This window comes from Staurois parvus, unplaced genomic scaffold (genome assembly GCF_062004578.1).
Source record: "Staurois parvus isolate SC_StPar_1 unplaced genomic scaffold, SC_StPar_1.0 ptg000796l, whole genome shotgun sequence".
NCBI lineage: Eukaryota > Metazoa > Chordata > Amphibia > Anura > Ranidae > Staurois > Staurois parvus.
The window spans coordinates 1,296,294-1,319,194 of NW_028318592.1; the positions used below are offsets into that span (position 1 = coordinate 1,296,294).

The window sequence follows — 22,901 nt, forward strand, 5'->3', positions numbered from 1 at the left end:
ATATTAAATATCTTAAAATAATTAAAAATTGTATTAAATATTAAAATAATTAATATAGAAACATTAAATGTTAAGATAATAATAGTGGTTGTAGAATGTGCCCTAACCCCTATTAATCTCCTTGCAGAGGCCATCTTTAGAAGACTCTCTGGAAACTGTCAGCGTTTCCAAGCCAGCTCAGGAGCGAGTGGACAACCTTGGAGCTCAAGTTGTATGTTACCCCTACAAACCCATATATGTCATGTACTTGTATTAGCTCAGGTCTGTTTCTGGGTGCAGGTGAACCTACCTAGATTGCCATCAGCAATCAACAGCTTGGAGTGAGAAACAGCCATCTTCAGTGTAATGGTCAGTCATTAGGTGGGTCTATGAGTATGGGAAGACAGATGGACACCTTACAATGTGGGCTTGAGTCCTACAGACAGGCAAGGTTCACACATTCTACAAGCAATTTTGCACAGTGTCACCATCACCACTTGGTCCTGCACCGCCATCTTCTTCTGATATCATCAGGGGCCACTGGCTCTTTCTTGCAGGTTATGCAATGGCCTCGTGATAATGTGCATAAATAGACTGGCAGCCTCCTGATGATGCGGCGCTGTAGAGTGACCCCTTGGTATCCTAGAACCCGTCATATGGGTATGCCAGGAGGCACTGCACAGGCCATTCTTGCCTAGCCCAGAAATATTAGCTCAGGTCTGTTTCTGGGTGCAGGTGAACCCAGGAGGCCATCTAGATTGCCATCAGCCATGTACAGCTTGGAGTGAGAAACAGCCATCTTCAATGTAATGGTCAGTCATTCGGTGGGTCTATGAGTATGGGAAGACAGATGGACACCTTACAATGTGGGCTTGAGTCCTACAGACAGGCAAGGTTCACACATTCTACAAGCAATTTTGCGCAATGTCACCACCACCACTTGGTCCTGCACCACCATCTTCTGATATCCTCAGGGGCTGCTGTCTCTTTCTTCCAGGTTATGCAATGGCCTCGTGATGATGTGCATAAAAAGACTGCCAGTCCCCTGATGATGTGGTGCTGTAGAGTGTCCCGTGGTATCCTGGAACCCGTGATATGGGTATGCCAGGAGGCTGAGGGCACTGCACAGGCCATTCTTGCCTAGCCCAGAAATAAGTGAAGAGAGAGTGTCACGGATCCAACCACACGCCACGCCCGCAGCGACTAGCTAACCGCCGCCACGTGCCGCCGTGACTTGGGGTAAAAGGGAATAAGGGGAACTTAACTTTGAATATCTAAAACAGTATATAAGACCGGGCGTGATACACTTTCACAGCCCGCACTACCTCTTGGCCACCACCGGAGGGAGACTCCACTCCAATCCAGATGGCTGACCACACACTGGCAGATACAAATACAATCTGGTGCACTGATTAGAGTTGAGGAGCAGCTTAGCAATCACACACCCTTCTAGGATCCCTCCAGCTATCCTACAGCTAGAACCCCGGTGTTAATCACTCTTCCACTGTCCACACACCACCACACCAGACACACCACAAACGGTAGCTGGCCAGCACCCAACAGTTTAGCCGCAGAACGGAATGTTGGGATACCACACACACACAGATCTCCGTCTGGCAGATCTGTTACCTTTTACAATCTACACGCAATCTGCCAACACATAGTGCAATTGCACACAGATTGGCAATGAGCTTGACGGAGCATATAAAGGCACTAAAATACAATCCAATCTAATCTCTCCAATCTAATCTCTCCGAAGATATGAGCCCGTGCTTAAATACACAGAAGTCGCTTATTAATTTTAAGATTTAATATTTCGAAAGTGGACAGTGCATAAAATATGTACAAAGTATAAAAAGTTATAAAAAATACAAAAATTACGAGAAGACACACATAGACTATTCACTATCAAATAAAAGGGAATAAAAAACAGAAATAAAACTTTTACCAAGATTTATCCTGCGACTGGAGCAAGTCAAAGAGTCAGCAATCCGTCAGTCAAATAGAACCGGCTCCATACGAATCACAGAGTCCATATCTCCAGTCCTCAATTTATGGGAACATGGACATGGGCTGGACATGAGTCCAGGGCCAATTGCCTCTGGGGGGTGTTCCTGTACCCACCCACAGGCTGTTCTGGGTGCTGAACTGCCCAAAGTCAATTGGACCAAGACCAGCTTGAATCACCAAGTCGGGGATTGAATTTCAGTCCGATCGCAACAGTACCAATCGCTGTTCCGCTATCACACTCCAGCGCCACATAACCATTTCCTGCATTTTCCTGGCATTCTACATAGTCCACAAATATAGTTTTTATATGCAGATGCAGCCCACAGAGTGTCCCATCAGAAGGAAGTATTTTCATCTCTCTGCAACTAATATTTTAGCTTGTATGAGGGATGAAACATACTCCTTTGATGTACGTATATACTTTAAAGCTCTGGTCTCCTGCTGTCATGAAGCCAACCTGTCTCCAGCCATTTCCTCTTTTACTTCAGGAAGGTGGCAAAGTCTGATTATAGACAAATCTTATTAGCACTTAGGTGTCTCTTATTAGCACTTAGGTGTCACATCCAGAGGAAGCTAGATCACTTCAGATGCTAATTAGTGACCATCTGTGTCTGAATACCTCTGACTGAATATTTCTTTAATGACAAGGCATGCAACTACATTTATAACTACATATTGCTACAGGTCACATCTTGTCTACTCAAATCTGTACATTTATGTCACATTTATGTCACAGAGAGATCCACAAAAAATAAAAAAAAAATATCCAATTTTGTTAGAAGAGGGGGGGAAATAGGAGATTGATATAAAGTTGATGGGGGGAAAAATGTCCCATGTGACACAGTTTACAACTTAAGGGGAAGGGGGCTGCTTTTTGGCCTTTTCACCTAGAATGCTAGAGGTCTCTGGCCCGGAACTGCTGTCTGTTCCTGTACAGCAGAGTTCTGAGAGGGGGACGAAGAAGCAGCAGAGCCAGTCTGGTGTGCTGCATAGCAAGGAGGATGCTGACAGGAGAAGAGAGCAGAGTGAAAGATGAGCTCAGCAATTTGCTGCTTCTCCTTTCACTGTCCAGTCGCAGGGTGGAGATAAGGAGACCTGTAAGTGAAAGTGAAACTGCAGCTGAGAAAGATCAGGTCCCCTGCTACAGAGGGCTGTGCTATGAGGCAGAACGTTGCAAACTTCAGAACTGGATGGACAGAAATGCAAATCCTTTGGCAGGTGAAACAACTTTCATATATGTATTTAATCTCTGTATTTAGCTGTTTACTCGGAGTTCAACTTTAATGTAGCTCCATTCCTTTGTCAGCTCTTCTGCCTGTTAGTAATCCCCATAGGTTTTATAGATGTGACACTTCCTATAGGTGAGAGTTGCAGGAGAATGGGACCTGGAAGTTTATGGGTCATGATGAATAAGAGGTGAGTCACTTTACTGAAGGGACGAAGTGCTGCTCACCCCTCCTCCACTCATGATTTAACTCTCCTTATGTGGTTGCAATCCTTTGAAATGTAAAATGAATAAAGCTTATCCTTCTATAATGTGTACTTGCCTCCATCCAAAGCACCTAGTGTGAATTCTGTCTCCTCTCTCTTCCTCTGTTATCTGCATGAGTCACTGCTGACAGTCTATGCCAACACCAAGCGGTCCTGGGACAGCCCAGCCCCCCCCCCCCCAGGACACAGCAGGTGATTGACAGCCTAAGCTGTGCATGTTTCCTCTTGAAATTGTGTGTGTCTGTATGGGGGGGGGGGGGGAATTGTCCATTTGCCCCACTCCAATCTCAGATTACACTCAGCCCTATGCTGTTTTCTGTGCAATGTGTTACATCATATCCTCACACCCAACTTTCTGAAGCTCAGCAATGCTGTGCAAATTCTGGATTTGAACACATGTAGAGGGGAGAGAGCTGCAGATAAACAGGTACAACTGAAGTAGGAAGGAGGATTTGTTTAATCTTTGTATATTACCTGAGGTTAAAGCGATTCTAAAGGCTCTTTTTTTTAAGGGGGGGGAGAGAATATTAAAATATCAAACATGTTATACTTACCTGCTGTGTGCAGTGGTTTCGCACATAGCAGCCGGATCCTCCTCTTCTCGGGTCCCCAACCAGCAGTCGTGGCTCTTCCTTTCTGTCGGGTGCCCCCACAGCAAGCAGCTTACTATGGAGCACCTGAGCAGGCGTGTTCCCAAGCCGCTGCTCCATGTATCCATTCACACATGGAGCTGTGGCTTAGCCCTTCCCACCTCTCTCCGCATTGGCTAACTGTCATTGACAGCAGCAGGAGCCAATGGTTCCCGCTTTCTGTCTCAGCCAATCAGGAGGCAGAGACCCGGGAGAGCCGAGACTGTCGTGCACATCGCTGGATTGTGGTGGGGATCAGATAAGTATTGGGGGGGCTGGGGGCACTGCTGCACACAGAAGGTTTTTTACCTTCATGCACAGAATGCATAAAGGTAAAAAACCTTCAGCCTTTACAAACCACTTTAACCACTTGCCCTCCTGAGGATTTACCCCCCTTAATGACCACGCCTCTTTTTGCTACTCGGCGCTGCACTAATTCAACTGATAATTGCGCGGTCATGCAATGCTGCACCCAAACGAAATTTACGTCCTTTTTTTCACACAAATAGAACTTTCTTTCGGTGTAATTTGATCACCTGTGCGCTTTTTATTTTTCAAGCTATAAACAAAAAAAGACCAAAAATTTTGAAGAAAAACGATATTTTTTACTTTCAGCTATAAAAAATATATAGTAAACTCAAAGTTAGTTATAAATTTAGGCCAAAATGTATTCTGCTCCATGTTTTTGGTAAAAATAATCCCAATAAGTGTATATTGATTGCTTTGTGTGAAAGTTATAGCGTCTACAAACTATGGTATAGATACTGCAATTTACGCCATTTTTTGCTATACAGCGCTGCGCTAGTTTAACTGACAATTGCGCGGTCATGCATTACGGTACATAAATGAAATTTACATCCTTTTTTTCCCACAAATTGAGCTTTCTTTCGGTGGTATTTGATCGCCTGTGCGTTTTTTATTTTTTGCGCTATAAAAAAAAACCCTGACAATTTTGAGGAAAAAAAACAATATTTTGGACTTTTTGCTATAAAACATGTCCAGTAAAAAAAAATGTAAAAATCAAATTTAGTCATAAATTTCTGCCAAAACGCATTCTGCGACGTCTTTGCTAAAGAAAAAACCCAATACGTGTAAATTAATTGGTTTACGTGAAAGTTATAGCGTTTACAAATGGTGGGAAAGATACTGGGATTTTTAATTTTTTTTTATAATAATAATGGCGGCGATAAGTGACTTATGGCGGGACTGCGGTGGACATTCTGACACTGGGGAGGAACTGACTTGGGGTCACTGACATCCCCAGTGACACCAATACAGTGATCAGTTCAAAAAAAAACCACTGACACTGTACTAATGGCACTGGGGAGGAAGGGGTTAACTTTATTATTCAGTGAAAGGGTTAACTGTGTGAGGGGAGTGTTTTACTAGGGGGCGGGGGTGTGTACTGCAGGGAACACACTAATCGGGAGAGATAAACTCTTCTCTCCCGATCAGCCTGTCAGGAGCTGTCAGGGAACTGTCAGACAGCAGAGCTACTGCAGCCCTGCTCTCTGTCAGTGATTGCCGCTAATCGCCGGGGCACAGCCGGTAATGACCGGATGTGACCCGGTGACTGACATCCGCGGCCGTGATCGGTGGGACAGGTAGGCCCTGCCAACGTATTTCTACAGTGGCTGGGCGGCATGTGGTTAATCATTTCTCTGGGTACATGGAAGGGTTTACAACCACTGTAATTAGCTTTGCAGGCAAAGTTATATACCGTGTGCGCACAAGTGCGCATTCATAGCGGCCATTCAGAACTTGTGATAAGGCTTATATTTCTGGTTAGTCGGTTCTTTGATCCAGGGTTTTGTATTCATTGGGTTTTGTATTTATTGGGTTTTGTATTCATTGTTTAACCACTTGCCCGCTGCCCTATAGCAGAACTACTGCTACAGGGCAGCAGGGCTGCGCAAAATCACATATATATTAGTGATTTACATTTCTGGGTAGGGGGCGCCAACTGCAGTCCCGCTATAATTCGCTGATCGCCACCATTACTAGTAAAAAATAAATAAAATTCCAGTATATATCTCCCCTGTCAGCTCCTGCACACTGCTTTGTATGGCTCTGCATAGCAAAAGTAAAATAAAAATTCAAATTATTATATGCAGGTGTTTCCAGAGAAGGATAATATGATTGCTACAGCATACAAGGACATTTAAACAACTGTATTCCTCAAAGATTATGATAACAGTTTGGTGAAGACCCTTTCTTGTTCCTCCATGACTGTGCCCCTCTGTACAAAGCCAGCTCTGTAAAGACACGGTTTGATGAGTTTGGTGTGGAGGAACTTGAGGGTCCTGCACAGAGCTCAGACCTCAGTCCTACTCAACACAAAGAAGAGGAGATCCCAGATGGGGGGGTTTGAGTGTGGTTAAAGGTGGACTTAGACAGTAGGGTGTCCCTGGACTTCATTTGGAAAATCTGGTAACTTCACCTTACTCTGGGGTCTCCAAGCAAAGGGCCATTTACTGTCCTTCAGACTTCAGAGGGTGCAGGCTGTGGTCAATTGGAGTAGAAACCATCCTGGTGTCAGTGGGAGCAAGCAATGCCTCAGGCTTGGCAATCAGTGGGATTAAAAAAAAATTACATGGCACCTGTGGTTGGTAGGAGGAGTAGTAGTGACCTATCCTTGGTGTCAATGGGAGGGATAGTGTCCCATTGTTCATGTTGGTTGGAGGAATAGTGACTCATTGTCCGTGTCAGGGGGAGGAATAGCGCCCCACTATTGATATTAGTGAAAGCAACAGTTCCATGTATAAGTGGGAGGAATAGTGCCCCAAGGGACGAATAAAGGCAAGCTAATACACATGGAAGAAAAATATATTTTAAACAAAGTTTAAAAATATTCTTCCCAAATATATTGACATATATTTGAAATACTACAATATTCAATATACTTATTTCAGGTACTTATATGGCGCCATCAATGTACGCAGCACTTTACATATATATTGTACATTCACATCAGTCCCTAACCCTCAAGGGGTGCACTATCCAGGGGCAGACTGACCATTTGGTAACTCAGGCACTGCCCAAGGACCCAGGGTCAGTGGGGGGCCCCATGAGATGCTCCTGGTACCTTTATCATAGGCTTTTTTTAGTTTGGGCAAGGACACAGGGGCCCCATGATCCCCTATTGCCTGGGGGCCCCATAAGTTGTCAGTCCACCCCCAGTACTATCTAAGGTCCCTAACTCACATTCACACATACACGGGACAATTTAGACAGGAACCAATTCACCTACCAGCATGTCTTTGGAGGGTGGGAGGAAACCCATGCAGTCACAGGGAGAACAAGCAAACTCCAGGCAGGTGGTGCTGTGGTTGGGATTTGAACCAGTGTCTCGAGCACTGCCAGGCGGAAGTGCTAACCATTTAGCCACTGTGCTGCCCACATTTAGCCAGAGTGCTGCCTATATATATATATATACATACACACTGTATGTTGAAATGTGTTTTTTTTTTTAAATATATATTTTTTAAATATATTCTTCAGATTTTTTTTTTAACATAAAAAAGTCATTTTAACATACATTCTTACATATACTCGTAAATGCATTCCAAAAATGTAGATTAAATGTATTTTTAAAGACATACAGTATATTTGAAAATATATTTTACATTTTTTTAATATATTTTGTAATATATAAACACATTTCAATATATATATATATATATATTTTTTTTTTTTTCAAATATATTGAATACGGTGAAAATTATAGTATTTGAAATATATGTCAATATATTTGGGAAGAACCAGGAGCTAGATGTCCCCTCACATATTGTCTAGTTGATGGGTGTCAAAAGGTCTGGGCTGGAGTTAGGTTTTAACCCTTTTATAATTCATAACTGCAGTTCTCTTTATTTCAGCCATATATTCCTCTGGGACAGCAAGATAAAGAGGATTTTATTCAAGTTAGAAAAACTAATCAGTGCGGTGTGATGGAACCCGGCTGTGAAGAGGAAGAACCATTGACCACGGATCCTACAGATAAAAATGGACCCAATTTAGAGACTTGTACCTGTGTCTGCCTTAGAGTAAGTGACTTTACTGTCTTCTGTATGGACCAAGTGTCATGACATTAACCACTTGAGCCCTGGAAGATTTTACCCCCTTCATGACCATAGCATTTTATTTCTATTCGGCACTGCGCTATTTTAACTGTCAATTGCGCGGTCATGCAACACTGTAAATTTAGATTTTTTTTTTTCACTCAAATAGAGCTTTCTTTAGGTGGTATTTGGGATTTTTAGTATTTATTATTTAAATGAAAAAAAAAACAAATGAAAAAAAAAACAATATTTTTTACTTTCTACTATAAAATATATACAATAACAAAAATGGTAAAATCTGATTTTTTCATACATTTAGCCAAAATTTATTCTGCTACATGTCTTTGGTAAAAAAAAATAAAAAATCTCATATTGATTGGTTTGCGTTAAAAGTTATAGCGTCTAACTATTTAATTTATTTCTTTTTATACTAGTGATGGCAGCGATCAACGACTTATAGTGGGACTGTAATAGTGCAGCGGGCATTCTGAAACTAACTGACTTTGGGTGGGACAGTGACACTGACATCATCAGTGACACTAATACGGTGATCAGTGATAATACTGTACACTGTCACTGTGCTAATGACACTGGCTGGGAAGGGGTTACCATCTAGGTAAAATCAAAGGTTCAAATGTGTGCCTAACAATGTGTAATGTGTGATGCTTTTACAAAGAGATGTTACTGTTATTTTCTCCCTGCTTTGCAGGCATTAAAAAAACAGCCACATCACTACTACGTGTACAGAGCCCTGTGTTGTTAGTAAACACAGGGCTCTGTACTGTGATTCGCTAAGCCGATCAGTAGATCCCAGCCATAAATTATTAGGTCAACTGTGTGCCTAACAGTGTGTAATGTGTGCTGCTTTTACAAAGAGATGTTACTGTTTTTTTGTCCCTGCTTTGCAGGAATTAAAAAAACAGCCACATCCCTACTCCGTGTACAGAGCCCTGTGTTGTTAGTAAACACAGGGCTCTGTACTGTGATTCGCTAAGCCGATCAGTAGATCCTGGCCAATAATTTATGGCCGGGATCTGCTGACCGTCTTGTGCGGTACTCAATCACAGCACAGATAAAGCTTTCCGGAAATTAGGGATGCACTGATACCATTTTTTTTACATGAGTATGAGTATTGATACTTTTTTATTTGGTACTTGGTTATAGCAATTGCCGGTACCTGCTGGCAACAGTTTTGTTTACACTTCAGCTGTCAGCAGGGGAACCCCACTGAAAGCTGAATGAATGATCATTTACTAAACCCACAACAGTACAATCAGTCTGTAGATGCAGTAAAGCATGCTTGTTATACTCACTGTGGAACCTAAGGGGTTAATCCTCCACATTGCATAAAAAGGCCCTTTGATCCTAATTGCTCTGTTCCTCGCCTTGTTTAAGCGACAGCCTCTTATCTCCTGATAAGACAGGCTGAACTATAAGCATTTTGCACATGCTCAGTTTGGTGTGTATTGCTAGAGAGGTTTTTTCTTTCTTGGGAGAATGCATGTGATCAGCACAGGGTCAATCAGCACCGTCCAGACAGAGGTCAGGGGATTTCCATCATCCTAGAGCAGAAAGAAAACTCCTCCTACAAGCTTTGGCTAGTGCTTGGCTGAACACTGATAGTTGTCACAAGACTGCTCTAACTGCTGATGAGAAAAGGGATTTAGCAGTTTATACTTACTAAAATAATTGCATTCCATGTTCTGTGTACTGTGGGAGACCAGATATAGTGAATGCAGGGTCCGAGGAGACCAGATATAGTGAATGCAGGGTCCGGGAAGACCGGATATAGTGAATGCAGGGTCCGGAGAGAGAGCGGATATAGTGAATGCAGGGTCCGGGGGACCAGATATAGTGAATGCAGGGTCCGGGAAGACCGGATATAGTGAATGCAGGGTCTGGAGAGAGAGCGGATATAGTGAATGCAGGGTCCGGGGAGAGCGAATATAGTGAATGCAGGGTCCGGGGAGACCAGATACAGTGAATGCAGGGTCCTGGGAGACCGGATATAGTGAATGCAGGGTCCGGAGAGAGAGCAGATATAGTGAATGCGGGGTCCGGGGAGACCAGATATAGTGAATGCAGGGTCTGGGGAGACCGGATATAGTGAGTGCAGGGTCCGGGGAGACCAGATATAGTGAATGCGGGGTCCGGGGAGACCAGATATAGTGAATGCAGGGTCTGGGGAGACCGGATATAGTGAGTGCAGGGTCCGGGGAGACCAGATATAGTGAATGCAGGGTCCGGGGAGACAGGATATAGTGAATGCAGGGTCCGGGGAGACCAGATATAGTGAATGCAGGGTCCGGGGAGACCGGATATAGTGAATGCAGGGTCTGGGGAGACCGGATATAGTGAATGCAGGGTCCGGGGAGAGCAGATATAGTGAATGCAGGGTCCGGGGAGAGCAGATATAGTGAATGCAGGGTTTGGGGAGACCAGATATAGTGAATGCAGGGTCTGGGGAGACTAGATATAGTGAATGCAGGGTCCGGGGAGAGCGGATATAGTGAATGCAGGGTTTGGGGAGACCAGATATAGTGAATGCAGGGTCCGGGGAGAGTGGATATCGTGAATGCAGGGTCCGGGGAGAGCAGATATAGTGAATGCAGGGTCTGGGGAGACCAGATATAGTTAATGCAGGGTCTGGGGAGACTAGATATAGTGAATGCAGGGGTTGGGGAGACCAAATATAGTGAATGCAGGGTCTGGGGAGACCAGATATAGTGAATGCAGGGTCCGGGGAGAGCAGATATAGTGAATGCAGGGTCCGGGGAGACCGGATATAGTGAATGCAGGGTCCGGGGAGACCGGATATAGTGAATGCAGGGGAGACCAGATATAGTGAATGCAGGGTCTGGGGTTTAGTAGCACTTTAAGGATGTGACGGCCCCGTTCCTTAGCCACTATGGGTCTCACACCTGTCCACCCTCTATGGACCAGAGCAATTTTTACATTTCTGCCATGGACCTGTTTATTCAGCGATAACTTTGTCATTACTTTTTTTTTTGCAAATTCTCTTTATTCTTTTGAAAAGTGTAAATTACAAAACAAAACCAATTGGGCATACCCAGGGTGAGAAAATAACAATAAAAACAAAAGAGACAACAAACAACGTAACTCTTAAACTTTGTGACAACCAGTGCCAGACGGGACTCTCCCATTCCCTTCCCTACCAATTGGACAGGAGGAGTACACTTGGTCTCCACGTCTCCACAGTGTAACCTGAAGTATGCTGTACCAAATACAAGGATACAACCAGGGGTGGACTGACAACTCATGGGGCCCCTGGGCAATACGGGATCATGGGTCCCCTGTGTCCTTGCCCAAACTCAAAAAATCCTATGAAAAAGGTACCAGGGGCATCTCATGGGGCCCCCTACTGACCACGGGCCCTCGGGCAGTACCCGAGTTTCCAAATGGTCAGTCCGCCCCTGGATGCAATTAAACTTTGTCATCACTTAAGATAACAACCTAATACATATATTGTTTTTTAAGGACAAACAAGGCTTTCTTTCCATGAATATTGCCGTCCAACAATTATATTTTTTTTGCAATCCTTAGACAATTAAATGTATCAAAACTAAAAAACACACTTTTTCTTTTTTTTTAGCAGTGTTACTTTTAAAAATAAATAGTGTTCCTGCACATATAAAGTGAGCATTTCATTCTGTAATTTATCCTGCTTAACACTAAAATTATGATTCTTGTACAAAGCATTGAAAAGTTATTTACAAATAAAATCTTTTTTTTTTCAATTTTACGTTTTTTTCAATGTGAAACGTGTAAATATATGTTAAAGGTATGAGAATATAAACGAACAAAGCAAACAAAAACAAACAAAAAAAAGTTTTAATTATGAATAGTTTATAAAATGGAAAGATAACAACCTAATACATATTTTGTTTTTTTAAGGACAGACAAGGCTTTCTTTTCATGAATATTGTCTTCCAACAATTATATATTTTTTTCCAATCCTTAGACAATTAAATGTAACAAAACTAAAAAAAAAAATCATGGTTTCTTTTTTTGAGCAGTGTTAGTTTAAAAATAAATAGTGTTCCTGCACATATAAAGTGAGCATTTCATTCTGTAATTTGCCCTGATTACAATGACACTAAAATTATGATTCTTGTACAAAGCATTGAAAAGTTATTTACAAATTAAATACATTTTTTTTTCAATTTTACTCTTTTTTTCAATGTAAATCATGTAAATATGTTAAAGGTATGAGAATATGAATGAACAAAGCAAACAAAAAACAAAAAAAAAGTTTTAATTATTAATAGTTTATAAAATGGAAAGATAACAACCTAATACGTATATTGTTTTTTTTTAAGGACAAACAAGGCTTTCTTTTCAGGAATATTGTCTTCCAACAATTATATTTTTTTTTACAATCCTTGGACAATTAAATGTAACAAAACTAAAAAAAACCCACACTTTTTCTTTTTTTGAGCAGTGTTACTTTTAAAAATAAATAGTGTTCCTGCCCATATAAAGTGAGCATTTCATTCTGTAATTTGCCCAGTTTAAAATGACACTAAAATTACGATTCTGGTACAAAGCATTGAAAAGTTATTTACAAATGAAATACATTTTTTTTTCAATTTTACTCTTTTTTTCAATGTGAATCATGTAAATATGTTAAAGGTATGAGAATATGAATGAACAAAGCAAACAAAAAACAAAAAAAAAGTTTTAATTATTAATAGTTTATAAAATGGAAATGAACAAAAAAAGGAATAGTGCTCTATCATTGGTGTCATTGGGAGGAATAGTGCCTGATCATTGGTGTCAGTGGGAGGAGTAGAGCCCCATCATTGGTGTCAGTGGGAGGATATGTGCCCCATCATTGGTGTCAGTGGGAAGAATAGTGCCCCATCATTGGTGTCAATGGGAGGAATAGTGCCCCATCATTGGTGTCAGTGGGAGGAATAGTGCCCCATCATTGGTATCAGTGGGAGGAATAGTGCCCCATCATTGGTATCAGTGGGAGGAATAGTGCCCCATCATTGGTATCAGTGGGAGGAATAGTGCCCTATCATTGATGTTAGTGGGAGGAATAGTGCCCCATCATTGGTGTCAATGGGAGGAATAGTGTCCCATCATTGGTATCAGTGGGAGGAGTAGAGCCACATCATTGGTGTCAGTGGGGGGAATAGTGCCCTATCATTGATGTTAGTGGGAGGAATAGTGCTCCATCATTGGTGTCAATGGGAGGAATAGTGTCCCATCATTGGTATCAGTGGGAAGAGTAGAGCCACATCATTGGTGTCAGTGGGGGGAATAGTGCCCCATTATTGGTGTCAGTGGGAAGAATAGTGCCCCATCATTGGTGTCAGAGGGAGGAATAGTGCCCCATCATTGGTGTCAGTGGGAAGAATAGTGCCCTATCATTGATGTTAGTGGGAGGAATAGTGCTCCATCATTGGTGTCAGTGGGAGGAGGGAGTAGAGCCACATTATTGGTGTCAGTGGGGGGAATAGTGCGCTATCATTGGTGTCAATGGGAGGAATAGCGCCCTATCGTTGGTGTTAGTGGAAGGAATGGTGCTCCATGATTATTGTCAGTGCGAGGAATAGCTTCCCATTGTTGGTATCAGTGGGAGGAATTGTACCCCATTGTTGGTGTCAGCGGGAGGAATAGTGCCCTTTCATTCATGTCAGTAGTAGGAATAGTGCCCTATCATTGGTGTCAGTAGGAGGAATAGTGTTCTATTGTTGGTGTCAGTTGAAGGAATGGTGCTCCATGATTGGTGTCAGTGGGAGGAATAGTGCCCTATCGTTGGTGTCAGTGGGAGGAATAGTGCTCCATCATTGGTGTCAATGGGAGAAATAGTGCCCCATGATTGGTGTCAGTGGGAGGAGTAGAGTCCCATCATTGGTGTCAGTGGGAGGAATAGTGCACCATCATTGGTGTCAGTGGGAAGAATAGTGCCCTATCATTGATGTTAGTGGGAGGAATAGTGCCCCATCATTGGTGTCAGTGGGAAGAATAGTGCCCTATCATTGATGTTAGTGGGAGGAAAAGTGCCTCATTGTTGGTGTCAGTGGGAGGAGTAGAGCCCCATCATTGGTGTCAGTGGGAGGAATAGTGCCCCATCATTGGTGTCAGTGGGAAGAATAGTGCCCTATCATTGATATTAGTTGGAGGAAAAGTGCCTCATTGTTGGTGTCAATAGCAAGAAATAATGCCTAATTTTTGGTGTCAGTGCGAGGAATAGTGCCCCAAGGGCCAGATAAAAGCAAGCAAAGGGCCACATCCAGCCCCCGGGCCGCAGTTTGGAGACCACTGCTTTAGTAGGTTGGATTAGTCAGCTCTTCGACTTCTCTCCAACTTGATATGCTTTACTTATCTACAAAGAGACTGGTTCCTCTAGAAGGGAAGGATTAGAACCCCTGCCAGGTTAGATTTGTCCTCTCTATTCATGCTGGTGACCACTCACACCGAGTGATGGGAAATCCAAACTTTTCCAGTAAGGGACAACTGGGGACAACTGTTCCTGTCTATTATTTACCATGTTGTCCATCAAAGAAGGAACTTCAGTGGAATGACAAAAACTAACCAATTATGAGATTTCCACTGAAAAAAAAAATGCAGGGAAGTATCATGACATGTAAATATTATTATTATACAGGATTTATATATTATTATTATACAGGATTTATATATTATTATTATTATTATTATTATTATACAGGATTTATATTATTATTATTATTATTATACAGGATTTATATATTATTATTATTATTATTATACAGGATTTATATTATTATTATTATTATTATTATACAGGATTTATATATTATTATTATTATACAGGATTTATATTATTATTATTATTATTATTATACAGGATTTATATTATTATTATTATTATACAGGATTTATATTATTATTATTATTATACAGGATTTATATATTATTATTATTATTATTATTATACAGGATTTATATATTATTATTATACAGGATTTATATATTATTATTATTATAAAGGATTTATATATTATTATTATTATTATACAGGATTTATATATTATTATTATACAGGATTTATATATTATTATTATTATTATACAGGATTTATGGCGCCAACAGTTTGCTCAGCACTTTACAATATATCAGGAGATAATACAGCAACAATACAGTTCAACACCAGAGGGATAGGAGGGCCCTGATCCTGGGAGCTTACAATCTAGGAGGGAGGGGTGAGTGGTACAAAAGGTAATCACTGTGGGGGATGGAGTGGTTGGAAGAGTAGAGGATTCCAGAATTAGCAGAGGGTGGGATAGGCTTCCCTGAAGAGATAGGTTTTCAGTGAATGCCGAAAGGCAAGTAGAGTAGGTGATAATCTGATAGATTGGGGTAGGGAGTTCCAGAGGATGGGTGACGCCCAGGAGAAGTCTTGGAGACTTAAATATGAAGTTTGATATAATATCTTACTTGTTTGAGTGTTTTTCTTTTGATTATTATATTGAAGACTTGATGACTTTTTACTCTAAATCTAAACAATACTTTTTCTTTCTTCTGAATTTGTAGATGGAATTCAAAAGTGACAAAATACTAACTGACGAAGGTGAGCAAAATACATGTGGATTCTTTCCTAACATTACTGTATACATAGGGGTGATTTACTAAAGGCAAATAGACGGTGCACTTTGCAAGTGCAGTTGCTCCAGAGCTTAGTAAATGAGCAGAAGCCCTGCTGACTTCCATGATCCAATCATGTGCAAGCAAAAATGCTGTTTTTTTAATTTTCCTTGCATGTGATTGGGTATTCTAGGCGAAGGGAAGCTTCACCTCATTTACTGAGCTCTGGAGCAACTGCACTTTGCAAAGTGCACACTCTGGGGTTGATTTACTAAAGGCAAATAGTCTGTGCACTTTGCAAGTGCAGTTGCTCCAGAGCTTAGTAAATGAGCAGAAGCTCTGCTGACTTCCATCATCCAATCATGTGCAAGCAGAAGTGCTTTTTTTCAATTTTCCTTGTACGTGATTGGGTATTCCTTGCGAAGTGAATCTTTATCTCATTTACAAAGCTCTGCAGCATTTGCACTTTCCAAGTGCAGTTGCACTTTGCAAAGTGCACAGCCTATTTGCCTTTAGTAAATCAACCCCCACGTCTTGTCATAAATTTGCAATGGCAGCACCCATATTTATTAGCAGACAGGTCCTCTCCTAAGGCAGGCCATAGACCGGCCATTTATCGTCCGAATTTTCGGCTGATAAACGAAAAATCGGTCGGCCGATGCTGCCACCAATGTCCACGAAAAATGGCCGTTTTTCGTGGATTTTCCAGCATGACCGATAAAAATAAATGTGAAGATCCACGAAAAACGGCCGACGAGCTGGCCCCACTAACGGCGTGAATATCGACCGATTTACGTGCGGACGAAAATTCGGTCGATAAACGACCGGTCCATGGCCTGTATAAGCTGACCATACACTAGTAGATTCTGTAACGAATGTTCGTACAAAAACGAATCAGTACTTTTATAACTTACAAATGCCATTCAAAACCATTTCAAAATGTAGTTTTTAACTTTCGATTTTGGTACAAATCTATTTCCTCAAACAAAAGCACATTCGGAGTTAGATATTTGTTCGTTCTAGAAAAACTTTCCATCCTTCTTCTGCGATGTTTTCTCCTCACTGCAGTCAAACGTTGATTTGACCCCACTAACGGTTTGAAAACCAAACAAATGTTCCTGACATGAGAAGGAAAAAGAAATTTCATCTAATAAAGAAAGAGAAAAAAAATGGATTTTTGAAATGGATAGAGGCACTCATAGCATAGTAGCCTCCTCAGATCGGGGAGATCCAACATTAGAGAAAAAACACAAATGACAGAGAAGGCGCACATGTCCAGCAATATCATCTCATGTATGGGCAGCTTTAGCTTAGAACAGTGGTCTCCAAACTGTGGCCGGGGTCTGGATGTGGCCCTTTGCTTGCCTTCATCCGGGCCTTGGGGCACTTTTTTTCCCCACTCATATTAACAGTGGGGCATAATTCCTGCCACTGACACCAACAATGGGGCATAATTCCTGCCACTGACACCAACAATGGGGCATAATTCCTGCCACTGACACCAACAATGGGGCATAATTCCTGCCACTGACACCAACAATGGGGCATAATTCCTGACACTGACACCAACAATGGGGCATAATTCCTGACACTGACACCAACAGTGGGGTACTATTCCTCCCACTGACACCAACGCTGGGACACTATTCCTCCCACTGATACCAATGATGGGGTACTATTCCTCCCACTGACACCAACGCTGGGACACTATTCCTCCCACTGATACCAATGATGGGGTACTATTCCTCCCACTGACACCAACGCTGGGACACTATTCCTCCCACTGACACCAACGATGGGGCACTATTCCTCCCACTGACACCAATGATGGGACACTATTCCTCCCACTGACACCAACGCTGGGACACTATTCCTCCCACTGACACCAACGCTGGGACACTATTCCTCCCACTGACACCAACGATGGGACACTATTCCTCCCACTGACACCAACGATGGGACACTATTCCTCCCACTGACACCAATGATGGGACACTATTCCTCCCACTGACACCAATGATGGGGCACTATTCCTCCCACTGACACCAACGATGGGACACTATTCCTCCCACTGACACCAATGATGGGACACTATTCCTCCCACGGACACTAACGATGGGACACTATTCCTCCCACAGACACGGATAATGGGACAATATTCCTCCCGCTGACACCGATAATGGGACACTATTCCTCCCACTGACACCAACGATGGGGCACTTTTCCTCCCACTGACACCAATGATGGGGCACTTTTCCTCCCACTGACACCAATGATGGGGCACTATTCCTCCCACTGACACCAATGATGGGGCACTATTCCTCCCACTGACACCAATGATGGGACACTATTCCTCCCACGGACACCAACGATGGGACACTATTCCTCCCACAGACACGGATAATGGGACAATATTCCTCCTGCTGACACCGATAATGGGACACTATTCCTCCCACTGACACCAACGATGGGGCACTATTCCTCCCACTGACACCAATGATGGAACACTATTCTAATGGGGCATTGTTACCACCACAAGGACATTTTCTACTCCCACTGGTTACACTCCAGCCCTTCTGAAGGATAGTAAATTTGCCCTTTGCTTGCCTTCGTCCCGGCCTTGGGGCACTATTTTTCCCACTCATTAACAGCAGGGCTTAATTTCTGCCACTGACACCAACAATAGGGCATAATTCCTGCTACTGACACCAACAGTGGGGCACTATTCCTCCCACTGACACCAATGATGGGGCACTATTCCTCCCACTGACACCAATGATGGGGCACTATTCCTCCCACTGACACCAATGATGAGGCATTATTACTCCCACTGACACAAATGATAGGGCACTATTCCTCCTACTGACACCAATGATAGGGCACTATTCCTCCCACTGACACCAATGATAGGGCACTATTCCTCCCACTGACACCAACGATGGGGCACTATTCCTCCCACTGATACCAACGATGGGGCACTATTCCTCCCACTGATACCAACGATGGGGCACTATTCCTCCCACTGATACCAACGATGGGGCACTATTCCTCCCACTGACACCAACGATGGGACACTATTCCTCCCACTGACACCGATAATGGGACACTATTCCTCCGACTGACACCAGCGATGGGGCACTATTCCTCCCACTGACCCCAACATTGGGACACTATTCCTCCCACTGACACCAATGATGGAACACTGTTCTAATGGGGCATTGTTACCAACACAAGGACATTTTCTACTCCCACTGGTTACACTCTGGCCCTTCTGAAGGATAGTAAATTTTCCCTTTACTTGCCTTCATCCAGGCCTTGGGGTACTATTTTTCCCACTCATTAACAGTGGGGCATAATTTCTGCCACTGACACCAACAATATGGCATAATTTCTGCCACTGACACCAACAATATGGCATAATTCCTGCTACTGACACCAATGATGGGGCACTATTCCTCCCACTGACACCAATGATGGGGCATTATTCCTCCCACTGACACAAATGATAGGGCACTATTCCTCCTACTGACACCAATGATAGGGCACTATTCCTCCCACTGACACCAACGCTGGGGCAATAATCCTCCCACTGACACCAACGATGGGACACTATTCCTCCCACTGACACCAACGATGGGGCACTATTCCTCCCACTGACACCAACGATGGGGCACTATTCCTCCCACTGACACCAACGATGGGGCACTATTCCTCCCACTGACACCAACGATGGGACACTATTCCTCCCACTGACACCGATAATGGGACACTATTCCTCCGACTGACACCAACAATGGGGCACTATTCCTCCCACTGACACCAACATTGGGACACTATTCCTCCCACTGACACCAATGATGGAACACTGTTCTAATGGGGCATTGTTACCAACACAAGGACATTTTCTACTCCCACTGGTTACACTCTGGCCCTTCTGAAGGATAGTAAATTTGCCCTTTACTTGCCTTCATCCAGGCCTTGGGGTACTATTTTTCCCACTCATTAACAGTGGGGCACTATTCCTCCCACTGACACCAATGATGGGGCATAATTCCTGCTACTGACACCAACAGTGGGGCACTATTCCTCCCACTGACACCAATGATGGGGAACTATTCCTCCCACTGACACCCATGGGACACTATTCCTCCCACTGACACCAACGCTAGGGCACTATTCCTCCCTCTGATATATGGAACACTATTCTAATGGGGCATTGTTACAAACACCAGGAAATTTTCTACTACCGCTGGTTACAGTCTGGCCCTTCTGAAGGATAGTAAATTGGCCCTTTGTTTAGAAAGTTTGGAGACCCCTGGCTGCAGGTAGACCTTGGCTTTGGCCTGTACTTTGTGAACTCAGGTAATTACAAAATTTTGGATATGAATAGAATGTAGGCTTCTATCCAGCCAGCAGGTGGATTACAGAGCTCAACAGCTCAAGCTGAAAGTAAATAAGCAACGATCTTACCCTTTCACTGAACAAACCAGACCAGATGAAGGGAGGATTGCCTTGTTTGCCATAACTCAGGTTCAGATTACACCACCCCAATTCTTCAGAAGCTTTGGCTTGTGGAAGCCAGTTAGTTCATCACTGTTAGCTGTATTATATGTTATTTTCTATTTTCTTATAGAATGGCTCGAATGCTACAGCTGTCTCAAAGAACATGTTCCCCCGGTCAGGTGGAAAGATATGATGAGGCGTCTGGGACTAAGTGAAGCAGATATTGAAGTAACCTTCCTAGATCACAAAACCTTTCGAGAAGCTAGCTATCAAATGTTCCTCCTGTGGAGAATTCAGAATGGTCAGAGTGCCTCTATGAGGAAGGTGTTCCATGTCCTGGACAAGATGGACCTTAGGGGATGTAAAGAAAATGTTGCTAACGATTTAATATGTAATGGAATCCCTATTGCCTGAGACCAAGTTGGTGAGATGCTGGACTGTTGGAGAGACTGGTAACCTCTTTACTTTGTCCCATGGAACTCTTTCATGGGACGTTTATTGGCTTCTTTCCTTTTCCATTTCTGAATGTGTCAGATTTTCTTATGCAGGGAATAAGGCCATCTGCACCTTATTCATGCTTTTGCCAGGCCAGCATTTCTACATGCTAGTCAGGTATTCTTCTAGAATGTTTCCCTGCCCAATATTTTACTTACCATATTGTCCACCAAGTAATGTTGATTTGTGTCCACTCGGAAAGATGTGTCAGATGTAGGATTATGAAAAAAAGGTTTTCAGGTTCAACAGCTGGCCAATTCCTAAGCAACCCAAAAAGGTTAGGCCAGGTTGGAAAGGTATAGCATAGCAGATACATGAACCTCCAGAGGCTCTCAAGTCTGACTAAATCCGGAACCTTTGGTTGGAGCAGGCACTGCAACCTCTAGAAGCTCTCAAGTATGACAAAATCCAAATCCTCAGATTGGAGCAGACACTGGAACTTCCAGAGACTCTCAAGTATAAACAAATCCAAAACCTCGATTTGGAACAGACACTGGAACCTTCAGAGGCTCTCAAGTATGACAAAATCCAAAGTCTCAGCTTGGAGCAGGCACTGCAACTTCTAGAAGCTCTCAAGTATGGCAAAATCCAAATGCTCAGATTGGAGCAGACACTGGAACTTCCAGAGACTATGAAGTATAACCAAATCCAAAACCTCGATTTGGTACAACACTGGAATCTTCAGAGGCTCTCAAGTATGACAAAATCCAAAGCCTCAGCTTGGAGCAGGCACTGCAACCTCTAGAAGCTCTCAGGTATGACAAAATCCAAATCCTCAGATTGGAGCAGACACTGGAACTTCCAGAGACTCTCAAGTATAACCAAATCCAAAACCTCGATTTGGAACAGACACTGGCACCTTCAGAGGCTCTCAAGTATGACAAAATCCAAAGCCTCAGCTTGGAGCAGGCACTGCAACCTCTAGAAGCTCTCAAGTATGACAAAATCCAAAGCCTCGGCTTGGAGCAGACACAAGAACCTCCAGAGGCTCACAAGTATAACCAAATCCAAAACCTCCGGTTGGAGCAGACACTGGAATTTCCAGAGGTTCTCAAGTATGACAAAATCCAAAGCCTCAGGTTGGAGCAGACACTGGGAATCTCCAGAGGCTCTCAAGTATGACAAAATCTGAAGCCTTGGGTTGGAGCAGACACTGGGAATCTCCAGAGGCTTTCAAGTATGACCAAATCCAAAGCCTCTGGTTGCAGCAGACACTGGGAATCTCCTGAGGCTTTCAAGTATGACCAAATCCGAAGCCTCTGGTTGGAGCCAACATTTGGACCTCCAGAGTCTCTTAAGTCTATGAAAATCCTAAGCCTCAGGTAAGATTGGAGCAGACACAAGAGCCTCCACGTTTAGATGGTTAACCTGCATGAGTGTGTTGGAGTCGCTGGTTGTGAGGAGCATGCTCTAGGATTGGATTTTCGCCATTGGGAATTCGGAAATCTGCCTTTCTTTCTACTGCTTCTATCCAAGTTATTGGACTGTTCAACTATTCAAAAGAATTAGAAAACAGGTGCTGATTGTTATTCGTCCACCTGAAGCAAATGTCTGTTTTACTGAGGTGTATTTACAAAAAAAGCACTTTATCCAGTGAAACTTCTGGTACATTCCTTGTGTGTGAAATAGAGTGGTTTAGGAAAATACTGCATTGTGGCCACTAGCTGGAGCTATGGATCATAGCAAATACAGAAAGCATTTCTTACTTTGACCATCAGTTTCATCTAGTGACTCTAGTGACCATAATGTGGTATTTTCCTGAACCATGCTATGTTTTATGAAAGAATAATATTGTTTTTACTGTTTCCTGGCTGGCGGTGTGAAAGAGTCCTAAAGCTGCCTGTCTGACCACCTTATACCCATCATGGAAACAATTTTTTTTTTTCTTTCGGAGAATGAAGAACAAATGTCTCATGTTGAAATGTTCTCAACCTTGTGACTTTGAAGGGATCTAAACAAAGCCGTCTCAGGATGGCATTTGTAAGAGGGGCTTAGTGATTGGCTAGAATTGCACAAATCCCTACTTCCACTCCTGTCCTGCTAGAACACTGCATGTGCACGGCCTGATGAGGCCGAACCCTCCACCTTATTGTACTCCATTCCAGGCCAGAAGCCTCCACACGACATTCCGTCCGTT

At 43.0% G+C, this 22,901-nt stretch overlaps 1 protein-coding gene across 1 annotated transcript in view; it reads left to right on the forward strand.

Moving 5' to 3' along the window:
- Window positions 1-22,363, forward strand: part of LOC149444253 (tumor necrosis factor receptor superfamily member 10B-like) — a 64,176-nt gene extending 41,813 nt beyond the window's left edge. Inside the window, exons 9-12 of the mRNA XM_089654753.1 lie at window positions 128-211; window positions 7,985-8,152; window positions 15,716-15,752; window positions 20,400-22,363. Of these exons, the coding sequence (XP_089510879.1) occupies window positions 128-211; window positions 7,985-8,152; window positions 15,716-15,752; window positions 20,400-20,683 (573 nt within the window). The 3' untranslated portion in view covers window positions 20,684-22,363. The remainder of the gene's footprint in view (window positions 1-127; window positions 212-7,984; window positions 8,153-15,715; window positions 15,753-20,399) is intronic.
- Window positions 22,364-22,901: the final 538 nt, after the last annotated feature.